At 43.1% G+C, this 15,641-nt stretch overlaps 1 protein-coding gene across 7 annotated transcripts in view; it reads right to left on the bottom strand.

Moving 5' to 3' along the window:
- Window positions 1-15,641, bottom strand: part of IQSEC1 (IQ motif and Sec7 domain ArfGEF 1) — a 303,399-nt gene that overhangs the window by 69,605 nt on the left and 218,153 nt on the right. For 6 of the 7 annotated variants that reach the window (XM_020981235.2, XM_078152246.1, XM_020981238.2 and 3 more), the window contains exon 2: window positions 1,391-1,676. In XM_020981235.2, the coding sequence (XP_020836894.1) occupies window positions 1,391-1,676 (286 nt within the window). Of the gene's footprint in view, window positions 1-1,390; window positions 1,677-15,451; window positions 15,590-15,641 lie in introns of those variants that run through there. The other variant, XM_020981237.2, reaches the window with a different exon arrangement.

Here is a 15,641-nt window from a genome sequence, read left to right on the forward strand (position 1 = left end):
TCCACACCCACCCTACAGAAGTAGCCTCTGGCTCTCTCTCCAGGGGCAGCCCGAAGGGCTCTGAACCCATCAGGAAACAAGAATCGCCCTAGGCTCTCTCTGTGAAGACCGATGCTCACACGTGTAGAACTGAGTCAAAGCCCTGGGGGGCAAGGCTTCCCCAAGGAAAAAGAAAGGTGCTTTAACAGTAAGCCAGGCTGCAGCATTCAATGAGGCTGATTTCCCAGCAGAGAACAAAGTTGTAAATGAAAGAAGATATAATAAGCAACCTCATCTCCCCTGGCTGTGAATAGTTTGTGCTATTTATGCTACCAATTGACCTACCTTGATACTAGTACCATCTAGCACACTGCTCTTTCTTTTTCTGTTCCCTCCTTTACATGTGAGCCATGCCAAGGCCCTTTTTACAGACCTGCACTAAGACGACCCACCAAGGGAGAGTCTTTCTGGTTAAGCGGACCAGGTCAGGCTACTGGTCCTTGCCCCAACCCCATCCCAGCTATACCTTCTTCTTTTACTTGAAAAAACTGAAGTCTTTTACGGAAGAAATACCAGGAGCCAAGCTCCAATAAGAAGCAAGAAGTGTTGTGTCTGAAACAATGCTTTAACACATTGTTTGGCACAGAGTAAGCATTTAATGTTTGTTGACTGGCAACACGTATGCATGCCTGCATGTATACATACATGCCACATTCTCCAGGAAACTACATTTAAGCCATGTGTGTATGTATACACACATATGCCATATTCTCCATGAACCTGTATCTTAGCTATTACGTGTATATGTATGCACACATATATATATATATATGAACACACATATAACACACATATAATACACATATGCCATATTCTCCACAAACCTACATTTTAGTTATATATGTATGTATATACAAACACACAGGTATTTTAAAACATACACATATGCCATATTCTCCCATAAACCTACATTTTAGCTATATATGTATACAAACATACAAACACATATAAAACACACACATATGCCATATGTTCCATGAACCTACCTTTTACCTATATATGTATATGTGTATATATATGTGTGTGTGTGTATATATATATATGTATGTATGTATACACATATAAACACACACATTTTAAAGACATACACACATATGCCATATTCTCCATGAACCTGCATTTTAGCTTATGTTTGAATCAGGCAACGGGACAAAAAATTAAAGACCTGACTGGTCTCTCCCTCTTTGCCTTCCATTCTGCCAGCCCTGAGCCAGGTGAGACTCCAGCAAACAGACATTTGTTTCTCCTTCTCCAGAAGGCCAGCTATTCCTCACCAGACCCCGGGCTGTCAGTGCAGCCACATTTTGACTTCTCTCACTCCACAGAAGAAGTGAACACAGAGTCCAACTACCTGCTTGTCCTGGAGGTCTGAGGAGAGCTCATAGCTTTCGGAAAGGGACCTTGACCTCTTGATGGCCTCCTCTTCTGCCTGCTTACGTAGGATGGAGGTGGAATGCTGGAGCTTGGGCCTCCGGGAGCGTTGTGGCTGCCCAGGCGAGACCGAGTATAGTCCATACGCAGAGTGGTCGTAGTGGTCAGGGCTTAGAGTGGAGCTGTGCGTTATTGGACCTTGATGGTAGTTTGAGGGGCTGTCCAAAGAGGTGCCAGTCTCGCTCCCTGGGGCTTCTCCCTCAACGCTGGACATGAAAAAGAAGAAAAGACATTTCCAGTGAGTGAGAAGCAAGTCCCTAAGACCTTAGCTCCCTTCACCTGTAGCCTGGCCCAGGGCAATACAAGTATTGGGTAGCAGCTGATAATCATCTTTCCAAGAAGTTCAGAAACCAGTCCTTTGCCTTACTTTGTTCATAGTCAGCCCTAGAGGAAACTAACAAACTTTTTTTCCCCCTTCCAAGTGAAATGATATACAAGCCATCCCTCTTTCTTCATCCTGAGCACTGACCATGATGGCGCCCTGTGAGTGAGATAATGGGGACTCATGTCCTCCATGAGTCCAAACCCACTTAGCCCAAACCCACGGACTTAAGAACTCTTTTTTTTCTTATGCTGAGCTCCACTGCAGATTTCTTTTCAACCTGAGTCAAAGAAAGAAGTGAGATTTCCTTCACTGGGTTCATATAATAACTTTTAGTGGCACCTCCAGTGGGCTCCTGTGTTGCCCCCTTACTTCCTCCTCCTTCAGGCTTTCCTCTTAGATGACAGGTTATTTTCAAGACCATGTGGGAAAGTATCAATGTAAAAAATGATTGTCATCAATGCATCTATGCACCTTGCCAACCGTGAGCCATGACTGCTGGGCCATTCCCAAGGCTTGCAATGGCGGAGATGAGAGTTTGGTGTTTTTAAGTTACTTACTCTCCTCACCAGCCCTCAATTCCAAGGCTACTGGGGGTGAGGAAGGCCTAGATCAGAAGATACATGTCAGATTAGAGGAAACATTACTCTAACCATGTTTCCACTTGCAGCTAACACAGGAGGCAGGCAGGAAATGGTCTGCCCTTTGAGTCACACTTGGCCAGGAATAAGAAAACTTAGCAGCAAACCTCAGAATACACACACACACACACACACACACACACACACACACACACACAACACACACACACATACACACACACGCACTCTCATTCCTATGGTGTATTTTAAAAATAGTCACAACAAGCCTTCCGCTCCCATTGACCCTCCTAGGAAAAGCAATATGGCCCTTTGCCACCAATTTTGATATATCCCCCTATTTAACTGCTCAGAGACTCTCTTGTTGACAAAGGCCCTTCCTTCCCCTGATCTAAGATAGGGTAAATGGAACTCTTTCAATTATCCTTTTCTCCAAGAAGCTCCTGCTTTTAGGCACCAAAAGAATATTCCTACCCCATGACTATCAGGGCTGCTGAGAGCCACAGTATGAGAATGGTTAAATGCTCTTCTTTATGGGAAGACCATTGTTGTGTTTGTGTGTCTGTCTGGGTAGGATCAAAGGAGCAGAGATTTAGAAAAAGGAGGGAAATTAGAGGTCATCAGGTACAATTCCCCTAATTTCACAGTTGATGAAACCAAGGCCTTCAGAGATGAAGTGACCTGTCCAAAAGCAATCAGCTCTCAGATTCCTCTATGTCTTTCAGCAAATCATGTAAAGCTAAATCACTTTTTTTTTCTTTGCTCCTGACTGTCCCTATCCATCCTGAAGAAGTGCTCCCACACTGGAAATGTTTTAGCGGGCGGCCAAATAGGTTTTTCCAAGCCGGAGTTGTCCAGGAAAGAAAACCATGTCTCCTTAAGAGACCCAGCTGGGTCTACACTTAAAAGAACTCTCAAATAGCTGCAGTATCCTGCATTTGCAGGACAGAGACACCGAGAAGCAACATCTCTCCCTCTTTTCTGAAAGTTCTGGCTTCCCAAAGAAAGCAAAGCTTCCCCTTGGACATTCCTTTCTCCCCTTATTGCCTCTTTCCCGAGTATCTCTACCATCTATGGTCAGCAGCTTAAAGCTCATCCCCAAAGTAGAAATTAGAATAGATATTGCACATGGTTCAGGACTTTATATGAAGTCTTATTAAGGACACTACCCATCAGCAACTCTGCCTGACAGGTACAGTGGAAAATTGCTAGAAGCAGTGTCCAGAGGGCCTGGGTTCAAATCTCTGCCTTGACACTTATTTTACACTGTTAAACTGGAACAAAATACTTCATCTGAGGGCTGTAGTCTCCTCATTCATAACATGGCCAGGTTTGACTAGATGATTTCTAGGGTGTCTTCCAATAAATCTATAATCCTATGATTGATCAAGTCTTTCTTCTTCATAGGAAAAGTGACAATTTAGAGCATTTGGAAGCATTCCAGTTCTGAAGTATTCTACGAGCCCTCATGAAAAAAAGGTTGTAGCATGCCTCAGAGAATTGGGGACTCCAAGACCTTAGACCAATGGTTCTAAACCTTTTTTAAATTTATTTTTTAATTTAATTTAATTTTTGGTTCTAAATCTTTTTGTGTGCCATGGTCACCTTTGATAGCCTGGTAATGCCTAGGGACCACTTCACAGAATGTTTTAAAATGTATAAAATAAAATAAACAGAATTTAGAAAACAAAGGTTAGTGAAAAAACAGGTTTTTTCCTATCTATATTCACAAATCCTCTGACTATCCATGGTACAGTGGGAAAATAACATGGGTCTAGAGTCAGAAGAGCTGAATTCAAATATTGCTTCTGAGGTCTACTATCTGTTGGACCTTGGTTAAATTATTTAAACTCCCTAGACTTTAATTTCTTTATCAGTAAAATGAAGGGATTGGATTGGATGGCCTCTAAGGTTCCTTCTAGTCCAAGATCTATCTATGATCATAAGATCTAGAACTGCCAATTAGCCATTGCTTTATCACAGAAATAAGAAGGCTCTTATTGAGTGTTATACAAAGTTTCAAAATTTTTATTTGGGTAACTGTAAAAATGACTTGCCTGAAGTCCCATAGGACATCCCTCCTATCTATATATCCAATCCTCTATATTGTTTTCAAAGAAGATTTAAAGGGATTTTCAGCTGTTTCCAAGTGGCCAGATATTGCATGTTTCATCTGAAAGTCCTAGACAGTCTAGCTATGGAACTATGTACCCACTATTGGCAACCCACCTTGTTCAAACATGGCAGCTCCCAGGATATTGAGCTAAGAATGCACACCCTCCCAAACATGGCAGCTTAGGCAGTAGCATTCTACCCCTCTGCACATTCCCCAAACTTCACTCTCTCAATGGATACCAATTATGTGATCAAGACACTTCCCAAGACCATCTTCAATACTACCTGAGAAGACTTCCTTATATGACTCTCTATGTTCCATCACCCCTAACTGTATTAAATTGAAAATACTCTCACTTATTATGCTAAGAAGCTGTCTAAAATGGGGGCAGCTGGGTGGCTCAGTGGATAGAGCACTGGCCCTGAAGTCAGGAGCACCTGAGTTCACATCCGGCCTCAGACCACACACACTTGACACTTATTGGCTGGGTGACCCTGGGCAAAGTCACTAAACCCCAAATGCCTAAAAAAAAAAAGTCTAAAACGTCCATACTCCTTGGCACAGAAATCTTACTGCTAGGCATATAACCCAAGTAGGTAAAAGACAGAAAAAAGGTACTCAACCATGTGGGATAAAGTATAAAATTGCCTTTCCTCTCTTCTAAAAATAGTTCTAATGCCTTTATTTTATGACTTATTTTTTCCTTTCCACTGATTTCACTAGGATCTACTCTGAAGTATGCTACTCATCTCCTGACAGAGAGGTGATTGACTCAGAGTTCAGACTGAGACACAGTTTTTGGACACAGACAATGCCGGAATTTGTTTTGCTTGACCATGCTTATAAGAGTTTTATTTCTCTTTTTCTCTTTTTTTTTTTAAATGAGAAGGTAGGAAGAGAAAATAATTTTTTGACTGAAAAAAATTTTTTAATTAACTTTTACAAAACAAAGAAAAGTTCCATATATACCATAACATTAGTCATAGTACCTTTTGTAGTGGCAAAGAACTGGAAACAAAGTACATGCTCACAGAATGGCTGAACGAATTATGATACGTGAAGATAACGGAATATTTCTATACCATATGAAATGACAAATATGTAGAATACAGAGAAATAGGGGAAGATTTCTATGAATTGATACAAAGTGAAAGGAACAGAACCAGGAAAATGATATAAACAATAATAGAAATAGGAAAAAAAAAGTCAAAATGGAATACTTTGTCATTATAACGACCAAGTTTGGCTCCAGAGACAAGTTACAAGAATGTACCTCCCTCCCTGCCTTGCAGAGGTGGGGGAACACTGTAGAAACTATCAGACCTGTTTGATATGAGCCTTAGTTTTGTTGAACTGTTTTTTTTTTCTCTTTCTCTTTCCCTTTTTGTTATAAGGAATGATTCCTTTGGTGGGGAAGGAGGAGGGATATACTGGGAAATTAAGATGATGTAGAAATATATCAATAATTTTTTTAAAGGAAAAAACTACCTCTTCCTACTCTCAATCTACACCAGTATTGCTAGATTTCTTTTGGTTTCTGACATCATGCACCTGGCCTTTGAAGGAGCACAGAAGTAATTATGGTTATAGGATGCCTCTTCCTCCTCCACAGTAGTAAAAGAAAAAATTTTAAAGTAAATATCAGAACCCTGCATGTTAAAGTTTATTGACCTTCCCCAATTCCACCCACCCACCTCCAGCCAGTGATTAGGAAAGCACATGGCTTCTGAGATTCATACACATGGAATTCCAGAGCTCCAAACCATATTCTTTCTATTCATCATGAATGGTGGATAAGTAAATAGTAAAGTGGAGAGACTTTTTTTTTTTAGAGAGGAAAGCTTTCTGGGCTACTAAAAACAAGGTACATTTTCTAAGTATTAAAAATGCCTGTATAATCAGATACAATCCATATACTTCTCCACCATCTCCAGGATAAAGATATAAAAATGCCTTTTCTCCCCCTTCCACAAACACCACTTTGCTTCCCTTTCTTCTTTCCACTGATTTCACAAGGAATAATAATTACATAATACATTGTATTGGTCAAACCACAAAGAATCACAATATTTGATAATAATAAAAAATGGAAGGTCCTCTAGAGATTACACAGTCAGACCTCCTCACTGTATAGAAAACTGAGACCAACATTTGGGACACTAATTAACCAGGCAATCCCACAGCAGGATGTTGAGATGTCTGGAATGGACCTTACTATAGGGTAGTTAAAAGGACTGAGGATGTTTAGCCTGGAGAAAAAAAGATTAAAAGGAGTGTGTGTGTGTGTGTGTGTGTGTGTGTGTGTGTGTGTGTGTTTGTGTACATACATATAACCATAATAACAAGGCTGTCTTCAAACATGTGAAAGAATAACTAGGCATTCTCTGTTGCTCTGCAGTATAAAATTAAGACCAAATGGGTGGGAGTTATGGGGGGTTGATTTCTGGCTCAATGTAAAGGAAAAAACCCCACATAAAGAAAGTTCAACTAAAGGCAAAGACTGTCTCAAGAAACAGTGAGCTCTCCATCACTGGAATCATTCAAGAGGGGGTTGCTATGGCAGATGAATGGCTGAGTTCTTTGAATACACTGATTCTCACCTTCAGTGACTGAGAGTGTAGCCCCATTCCCCACGATTTGCTACATCACCTCCCCCTGCTTTACTACTGTCATACATTTTTTAATTTAAGAGGATGGTCCTCTTTGGAGGTAGGAATCAGGCCAGAATGGTCTATGATTCTCTACTGCTCTATTCCCCTGGCAGCTAGAGTACCATCTTTTTTTTTTTTCTATCTTCCCTACCTCAGGACCTGTGATTTTATTAGTTTATGGAACTCCCACTATGGCAACTCCCTCTATTCACAGATTAGGAAACTCCTCTATAACTTAAGAGTCCTAGAGAATCGTCTGAAACACTGAGAGGTCATTTAATGACTTGCTCGTGGTCACACAAGCAGTAAGTGTCACATAAAGGCCTTGGATCCATATTTTTTTGACCCCAAGGCTAGTCTTCCATCCATTATCCCACACTGCCTTCTAGACAATAACAACCCTTTAGTGAGGGGATATTTGAGGGAGAGACAGGCTCGTTCTTACAGGACCTATAAAAGAATCCACAGAAAGAACCATAAGAAGGCAATAGGAGGAAACAGCTGAAGAAAAGTTAATAAGCCTTGGGCTGTATTCTGGCAAATGCCCTAGTTCCAGTTCCCAAAAAGGTCAGGGGCTGTCCACCAACTCTAGACTCAGTCACTTCTCCTTATCCTCTCCCAAGCCCTCAGAATGTTCACTACAATCTCTGATTCACTTCAAAAATAAACCCCCGAGTCCGCACCCCTTAATTTAAAATTTTCCAAAGTGAGATTATTTGTCAATTTTGGTGGTTTGGGTTTTTTTTTGGTTGTTCATGTGGAAGAATGTTAGGGTGGAGCTTGGTTGGGGGCATAGGGCAGAGAAGCCGATGTCTCAAAACCCTATGATGGTAGATGTTCAGGACAGCAGGGACTATGTATCATACTTTCTATGACCTTCTGGGCCCTGGGGGAACAACAGAAAAGAGGAATCTATAGAAGCTGTGAGGGGTTTAGACAGCTTCTTAGTCAAAAGAGCAAAAAAAGTGGGTGCTGAGTCTTACGAATTGTGCCTCTTGAGTGAAACACTAAGAGCGATGAGGACCCATCCTGAGAAGACCCAGGCCGTGGCTAGAAGATGGGAGGAGGACACGGGGAAGCCTTGGGCTGAAGGGCTAACTAAGATGGTTTAGCTCAGCAATCTGGTGACAATTCCTCCACAAACAGGCCCGAGGCTCATGGAGTGCCCAGGAGGCTGGCAGACAGGGAGAGGAGGATGGGAAGAGAACTTTCTGATTCCAGAAAGTGAGTCAGGATGAAAGCTGTAAGTACACAGGCTTCGTCAATGAATGTTTTTAATTATGGCCTGTGAAGTCACGGATCATTTTTCCCAAGAAAAATGTTGGTCAGAGGAAGCATGAGGCAAGGGCAATGGGGGACAGGTTCCAATCTCTTTTGCCTGGTACAGGTACAAAGAGGGCAAGAAAAGGGCCTGGGCAGTTCCTCTAGGGGCCCCTGTGCTGGGCCTGTTTGCCTACAGAGGGAGAAAAAAGAAATGGGAAGTTAGGTTAAGGGGCTGGGGTCAGGACCTTCTTTGGGTCACAGAGACTGAGGGCACATGTGTGTGTGAGCGAGTGAGAGATCAAGCATTATGAATAGGTCCTCAGAGAAAGAAAAACAAACAAGCCTGTGGCCTCGCTGGCCACATCGGATGGTGAAGCCATTCTCCAGGCTGGGCCTGTCAAGCTCACTCTCGGCTCCAGAGGAAGCAAGCAGTTCTGAAAGGATGGCTGTGGTTAAACATCACTTGCCAGAAACTTTAGTCCAGACTCCAGGCAGTCTGCACAGTCCGAGGCAAAACAAAACCTCCTGAAATATTGATGCCTCCTGCTTCTCACAGGCTCTCCCTTCTGCTCTGCCCTAATCCTACACCAGATTCTGCCTTTTCCTTCTTCCTGAAAGACGCTCTAGAACAGCAGGTTGGGATGGCTGGACGGTAGTCAGGTATCTTAGAACTCGGGACGCATACACACACTCCACCCTCCCTCCTAAAGGCTTTTATTTGCCTGGAGTGTAGAGGTAGGCAAGGAGGAGAGGTGGTACACACTCGCCTGTCAAAATGATGTCAGTGCCCATCAGTGGGTACCACTCTAGGATACGGGGGGGCAGGGGGTGGTACTGAGGTTGGGACAAGGACTTCTCTGGCTTGTCCAAAAGTTTTCTGTCTGGGCCTGTATCTTCAACAATGAGATGCTATCTGTATGGCACTTTTTAGCTTGAACACACATAATCTTCACATAGATCATCATACTAGATTCCCGCCATGTTTGTTAGCTTGTTATTACGGCATCTCTCAGTTGGGAATGACCTCAGTCTCACCATCCTTGGGGCAAACCACTTAACATCTTAATCTAACTCCTTAGCTTTTCAAAGGAGGAAGGTGAGGCTTAGAAAGCAAAAGTGTCTTGCCCAACCGCGTGCAGACAGTTAAGTACAAGGTTCAGAACATGAAGCCAGGTCTACTAATTCTATGTCCAACACTGTTTCCTCTATGTCCTATGGAAGAGACAATCTAGACCATCTTACACCTCCTCTAAACTATCTATCTCCCCCCACCCTCCACTCCCACCAAGTGAACTTTGTTTCTATGGGAAGACCTCTGGTAATGGGGAGCTCACTACCTAAAGAGGCAACCATTTTCACCTCTCAACAGGTCTCATTTTAAGGATGCTTTTCTTTTACGGAGTCAAAATCCATCTTCTTGTAACTTCCACCCACTGGTCCTATTCTGCCTTCTGGGGCTAATGAGAAGTGTTTCATCTCTCTTCAAGACTTTCTGAATCCCTGAAGGAGGTAGCTACCATGCCACGCTTGCCCCTTAGCTGTTCTTGGCTAAATGCTCTCAATGCCTTTTTAAATCCTCACTTTTATGGCAGGGTTTCAGATTCCCTCCTTATCCTGGACGTTCTCCTCTGGATAAGCTTGTTACTAACTGCCTTTAGCAGATGGGGAAAGTGAGACAAGGAGAGGTCCAGCAATGTGCCCAAAGTCAGGGCATTAATTAATTAAGGGTTAAAGATAGAACTAGAATGTAGGGGGTCCTGGTCTCTAATCCCTATCTATTATGCCACACTGCCTCTTAGTATGCAAGGATGCAATCACTCCTGAGATAGGGAAGGAGCTGGCCTCCTCTATGGCTATGTGAAGGCTCCTAACTTTCCTGTGGGGACCAGGACAGGAAGAGGCCCCATTCTGCTGGGAAATCTGGCTTTTTTTCCCCTTGCAATTTAAAAAGGAAGGGGGCCCCTTCTGGAAATGTTGGTCTGAGGCCCAGAATTTACATTCGTGCCTCTAATTAGGTTTATTCTTGGCTCTGGAACATTGGGGTAGGGGGAGACCCTGCCCTCAAGTCCCCTGCAGTGAGGTACATTCTGAACAGTGCCAAGGGCAGAGTGAAAAACAGAAACAAATAGTCAAGAGTGGGTCTGGCAGTGGACAGGGAAAGGAATTTTGAGAGTGTCTTCAAGTGAAGTTGCTTGGCCCTTGGAGAGACAGAGAGACAGAGTAGAGTGGAGAGAGTACTGGTCTTAGGAGTCAAGGTACCAGCCCAGTGACCATCAGTGTGACATCTGACCAACTATTCAATCTCCAGTTTCAGTCTTTTCATCTGTAAAACCATGAAAGCTGAACTAGATTACCTCAACTGTCCCATCCTGGTCTAACCTTCTATGATTTAATCCTTTCTTACATGTGTATCTTATACTTTTCATAAGTGCTTTTGATCCGTTCTCATCTAATAAAGAAGCTACCAGGCTCTGAAGACCTGGGTTCTGTTCCTGGCTCCCCTAATTTGTTGTGTTAACCTTTCGGATACTAAGTTCCCCTAACTACAATACGGGGGATGGTGGCAGGAATAATAACTATACCATAAAAGGTTGTCAGGATCAGATGTTTGCACTTGTCAAGGAAATGAATGATAGGAAAATATGATGGTCTGGTTACATGGCAAGATTGAGGGATGAAAGAGAGACAAAGCTTCACTAACACCGTCAAGATGTCAGGGAACGTAAGGAAGGTCACCAGCATGTTGGTGGACACCCTATGCTGAACTTATGTGAGGACATGGATAAAAGTCATATTGATGAGTCATGATTTACAACATTGGAAGGTACTTCCAAATCAATGAGATCACAAATCCATTTGAGTATTTGAGTTCTTCACACATTAGATGGGTAGTTCCTTGAGGAAAGGTTATCTGTAGTGCCTTTGTATTCCTAGAGCCCAATATAGTGCCTTGGAATTGGAGGCACTTAACACATATGTGTTGAATTTTGTCCTGTAGACCAAGGTTTTAGTGAGAAAAGGGGAAAAGAAGGGGAAAAAGAGAGTGTGACCAGAAGAAGCCCTCATTATATCCCCTGAAAGAGTTTAGAAAACCAGCTGAATCTAAGGGTTCAGCACCTGGTGAACCCTTATATGCTCCAAGGAGAGAATGAGATATGTGTTATTTAATTAGAAGATGATAATGGAAAGAAAATTGTAGCAAGTGCTGCCTCTGCCCTAAGACGGAAGGAGACAGGAGGGCTTCCAAGAGGAATTTGGAATGCAACTTATATTTAGGAAAAAAAAGTCTCTTCCAGTTGTGTGCAGCAAAAAAAGTGACCCCTTACAGACTCTCCAAATATTAGGGTATTTACGTTTTTGGAGTGCCAGCCAATCCGAGTGGGTCTGGCTCAGTAACAGAGCCAGGTTAGCAGTGGGAAATCTTTGGGTTGGTGATCTTATTAACGCTTCCAACAAAAGTTTAGGGTCCTCCTTTGTTTCTCTGACTTGAGGCTGGGAGTCAGAGGGGGAGGAGGACCAGAGGAGGACTGTGACCAGGCAGCCAGAGCCAACTCTTGGTCGTTTCTGCTAACGCAGGTGAGGCAAAGGAGTGGCTAATTCAGAAGAGCAGGCCATCCAAAAATAATTACCATCCTAGTCCAGCCTGTCTTGCCTGATTTCTAGATTACAACAATGTGTCATGCATAATCTCTCTGCCTCTTCTCACACGAAATCTATCTTGCATGCCTGGCAATGAGATGGCAAAGTGGGCAGAGTGCTGGACCTGGAGACAGGAAGATCTGAGTAAAAATCCTACTAGCTGTGTGACCCCTGGGCAAGTTAACCTCTCAGCCTCAGTTTTTCTTATATGTAGTATGGGGTGGGGGATGGTTATTATGAGGATTGAAAGAGATAACTTCATATAAAGTGCTTTGTGAACTTACGGCTCTAAAAAGTGCCAGCTATTCTTATTACTATTATGCTGCCATCAGATTAACTTTCTTTCTTTCTTTTTATTTATTTTTTGGTTAGGCAATGGGGTTAAGTGACTTTCCCAAGGTCACACAGCTAGTAAGTGTTATGTGTCTGAGGCTGGATTTGAACTCAGGTCCTCCTGCATTCAGGGCCGGTGCTCTATCCTCTGTACCACCTAGCTGCCCCCAGATTAACTTTCTTACAACACCACTTTCTGCTGCTTTCTTTCCCAAGCATCTCTAATTGCTCTTCATTGTCCACAGTACCCAGTTTGCATTCTCCTACAAGGTTCTCTTCCACCACTCTGGTCTCACTCCTCCCTGTCCTGCTTTAATCTCCTCATACAAGCAATGCTTCAGTGGAGACAGAGAACTTCCCCCCATGCCCATCTCTCTTCATGTTCTTCTAGTAATTCTGTTCATGCTCTTCCACTTGTCTTAATTTCCCTGGGGGTCTTCTCCTCCAGAGAAAGGGAGATGCCTCTGAGCTCTGGTCATTTCCTCCTTTTGTGGAGAGAAGTTCACACGCTGGTGGGGCTGGCAGGGTCTCACCTGCTGGGTGCAGCCCGAGGGCTCTGATGCTTCTCCGGGGGTCCCAGGCCAGAGGCCAGAGGCCAGGACTGGACAGTCCCTTTGAAAAGAGGTGACTATGCTTCCAGGGCTGGGGATCAAGAGACCTGCCTTTAAATCCTGACTCTTCCACACAAATGAGCTAGGACCTTGGGCGAGCACATTTCTCCTGGCCTCAGTTTCCTCATCTCTACACTAATGGTCTCTATGGTCCCTTCCAGCTCTCGCATTCCCTAGAATGTATAATTATATGAATCATACTCACTTGTACTCTAGCTCAGGCCAGCGTATCCTGTCCAATTACTTTGACTGTTTTTGGCCGAAACTATTCAGAGCTTTTTTTTAAAAAAATGAATAACAAAACCATACCTTAATTGAAAAACAAAAGGAGTCATTTTGTTAACACCACTTAAAAACAGAATAAAACAAAACAAGCTTCCCTTGAGATTCTTCTCTGCATTGGAGCAGGTCCCATGTACCAAATCAAGATGGGCCATCCATCTCACAGGGAATCTCTCCCAAGTTAGGGCATCCATGTACCCTAAGTAACCCACATTCAAAGGAAAGGGGGAAGGAGGAAGGGAGGAAAAGGAGGAGAAAAAAAACATGAGTGTGATACTCATTGGATTCCTTCTCCCCTAACATCAAACAAACACACGTCAAAGGTCAACGACCTTGACCTCAGCTCTACCCTCACTCCCTCTTGAGCACAGACATCCATGGTACCCAGGTCCTGCAAATTAATCAAGTCCACTTTAACTGCAGGCAGAATAGATGACTGCCTATACGCTGTAATTTTAGGGGCCTTGAGTCCCCCCCACCAAGGCCTATCCTGTTTCCCAAATGATGCCTAAAGTTCCACCCCTAGAGTTTCATTTGTTTTAATTTATATTTTGACTTCCCACTAAAAAGTAAATACCCTGGAGCTGAATAATACTTAAAGTCAATATCAGTCATTTATACTGCAGAACAAATAAGTTTCTTGAGAACAGGTTTTGTTAGAGAGACTAGGGAGATAGCATCAGGGGACTGGGTACTGGGGTTTAACTGGTAGGTAAAAAGGTACTGAACGAGTTCCAAAAATAAACTTTGCCTGCTTCATACTTTTGCTGAGGGTCAGTCCCTTTCTGGCAGTGGTAATCTACTCAAGGTTATCTTCAATTATCAAGCATTAGAAAATTCAAAATTGGTGGGTGGGTGGGTGTGTGTGTGTGTAGAATACAAAACTACCAACAATGAATGTTTCAAAGCAAGAAACTATTTTTAGATCCTTTCTTATTTCCATATTCAGCATTCCGCATGTCAGCTGCTGCTGCCTGAGACAGGCGAGTCGGTAGTGAAATGTGGTTAGCAATTATGGAGACGGGATTTTAATCAGATTTGTGTTAGGCTCTGATAGGTGATACTCTTTTCTAGAATCTCCAAGGATTGCATCCATATTCCCACCTGAGCAACATACCTGGGAGTTCACCATCCCTTCCCTAACCATAGGCCATTATTAATGTGTGAACAAAGAAGGAAATACCAGAAATACTTTTATAATTATCCTGTCCAGAGAGGCAGGGATATAGACAAGATCAGCACCACCCTTGCTAGAGATTATTCGAGTGGTGACCTATGTGCTGTGCTTGGAAGAGTTCCAAGAAAGTCCCCTGCCCCAAAAATATCTCCCAAATTAAAGGCTGAAATTCCAACATCAGTGATTCATTTCCTTGTGTTGTCTTGTCCCTGTGATTTTCTTCACAAATACTCTTGCAAAGTTAGTGAAAAACTGAGTCCTTATAAGTCTCCTAGACATCACGAATGGGTAAGCTGAATCTAATTAAAGTGGAATTATTTCAAAAGGGGGCAATGGAAAAGCCTTTTCCCAGAACATGACTTATTTCTCCATCAAGGAAGGGCCAAGGGGGAACAGACTCCCCGACATGTCTCAGCAATGCTAGGACTGTCTTCCTCCCTCTAACAAAACATTTTGAAGGATGTTCTTTCCACTGCCCAAGGAGCTTAAGGCAGCATCCTGGAAAGCCCAGGGGAACTGTGGGCGTGGCAGCGGCTTGGCGAAGCACAAAGAATGATTTTTAAAGGGTGATCCGGTGGTGAGGAGAGGAAAGTCCAGAAACCCAAACCACATCTCCCCACTGCTTTCTTTCACAGATGTGGAGTCACTTTGGCTAAAATAGACCAGAGAACTAAAAATGGCCATTTAAAAATGAAGCTCACTGCTTCTGGCCCCAGGCTAGTTGAGAAATGTCACACCACAAGTGACAGGAAGTCAAATTATAGCAGGTGGCTACCTCTTCCAAATACCTGGGTACTGGCCCTTGGAAAATACATTGCTACTGCAGAAGAATAAGTCAAGACCAAGGCCTAGGAGCTTCCCAGACCCTGGCTTAAGAGAGCTGGTAACCATTATCCCCCTCCCCATGATTTTAAGACAATGGAGATGAAAAGTAGATTAGCCCTCTGGGAAAAAAGTTGGGAACCCTTGATATAATTAAATATGATACCTTGGTATGAAACAAAGCTGACCACTGCTTGATATTATTATGCCAGCCAGGACAGAGATGTCTGTGATAGCCCCCCAAAACCCTCTGGTTGTCTCTGCTGCAGACATGCCCCCTCCCTTTTCTGGAATCTTCTAAGCTTAGAACCTTCCAAACTAGAAACTTCCATAACATGTACAACCTCACTAACTGG

Source organism: Phascolarctos cinereus, unplaced genomic scaffold (genome assembly GCF_003287225.1).
Source record: "Phascolarctos cinereus isolate Bilbo 61053 unplaced genomic scaffold, phaCin_HiC Scaffold_4;HRSCAF=312, whole genome shotgun sequence".
In the NCBI taxonomy this organism is placed as follows: Eukaryota; Metazoa; Chordata; class Mammalia; order Diprotodontia; family Phascolarctidae; genus Phascolarctos; species Phascolarctos cinereus.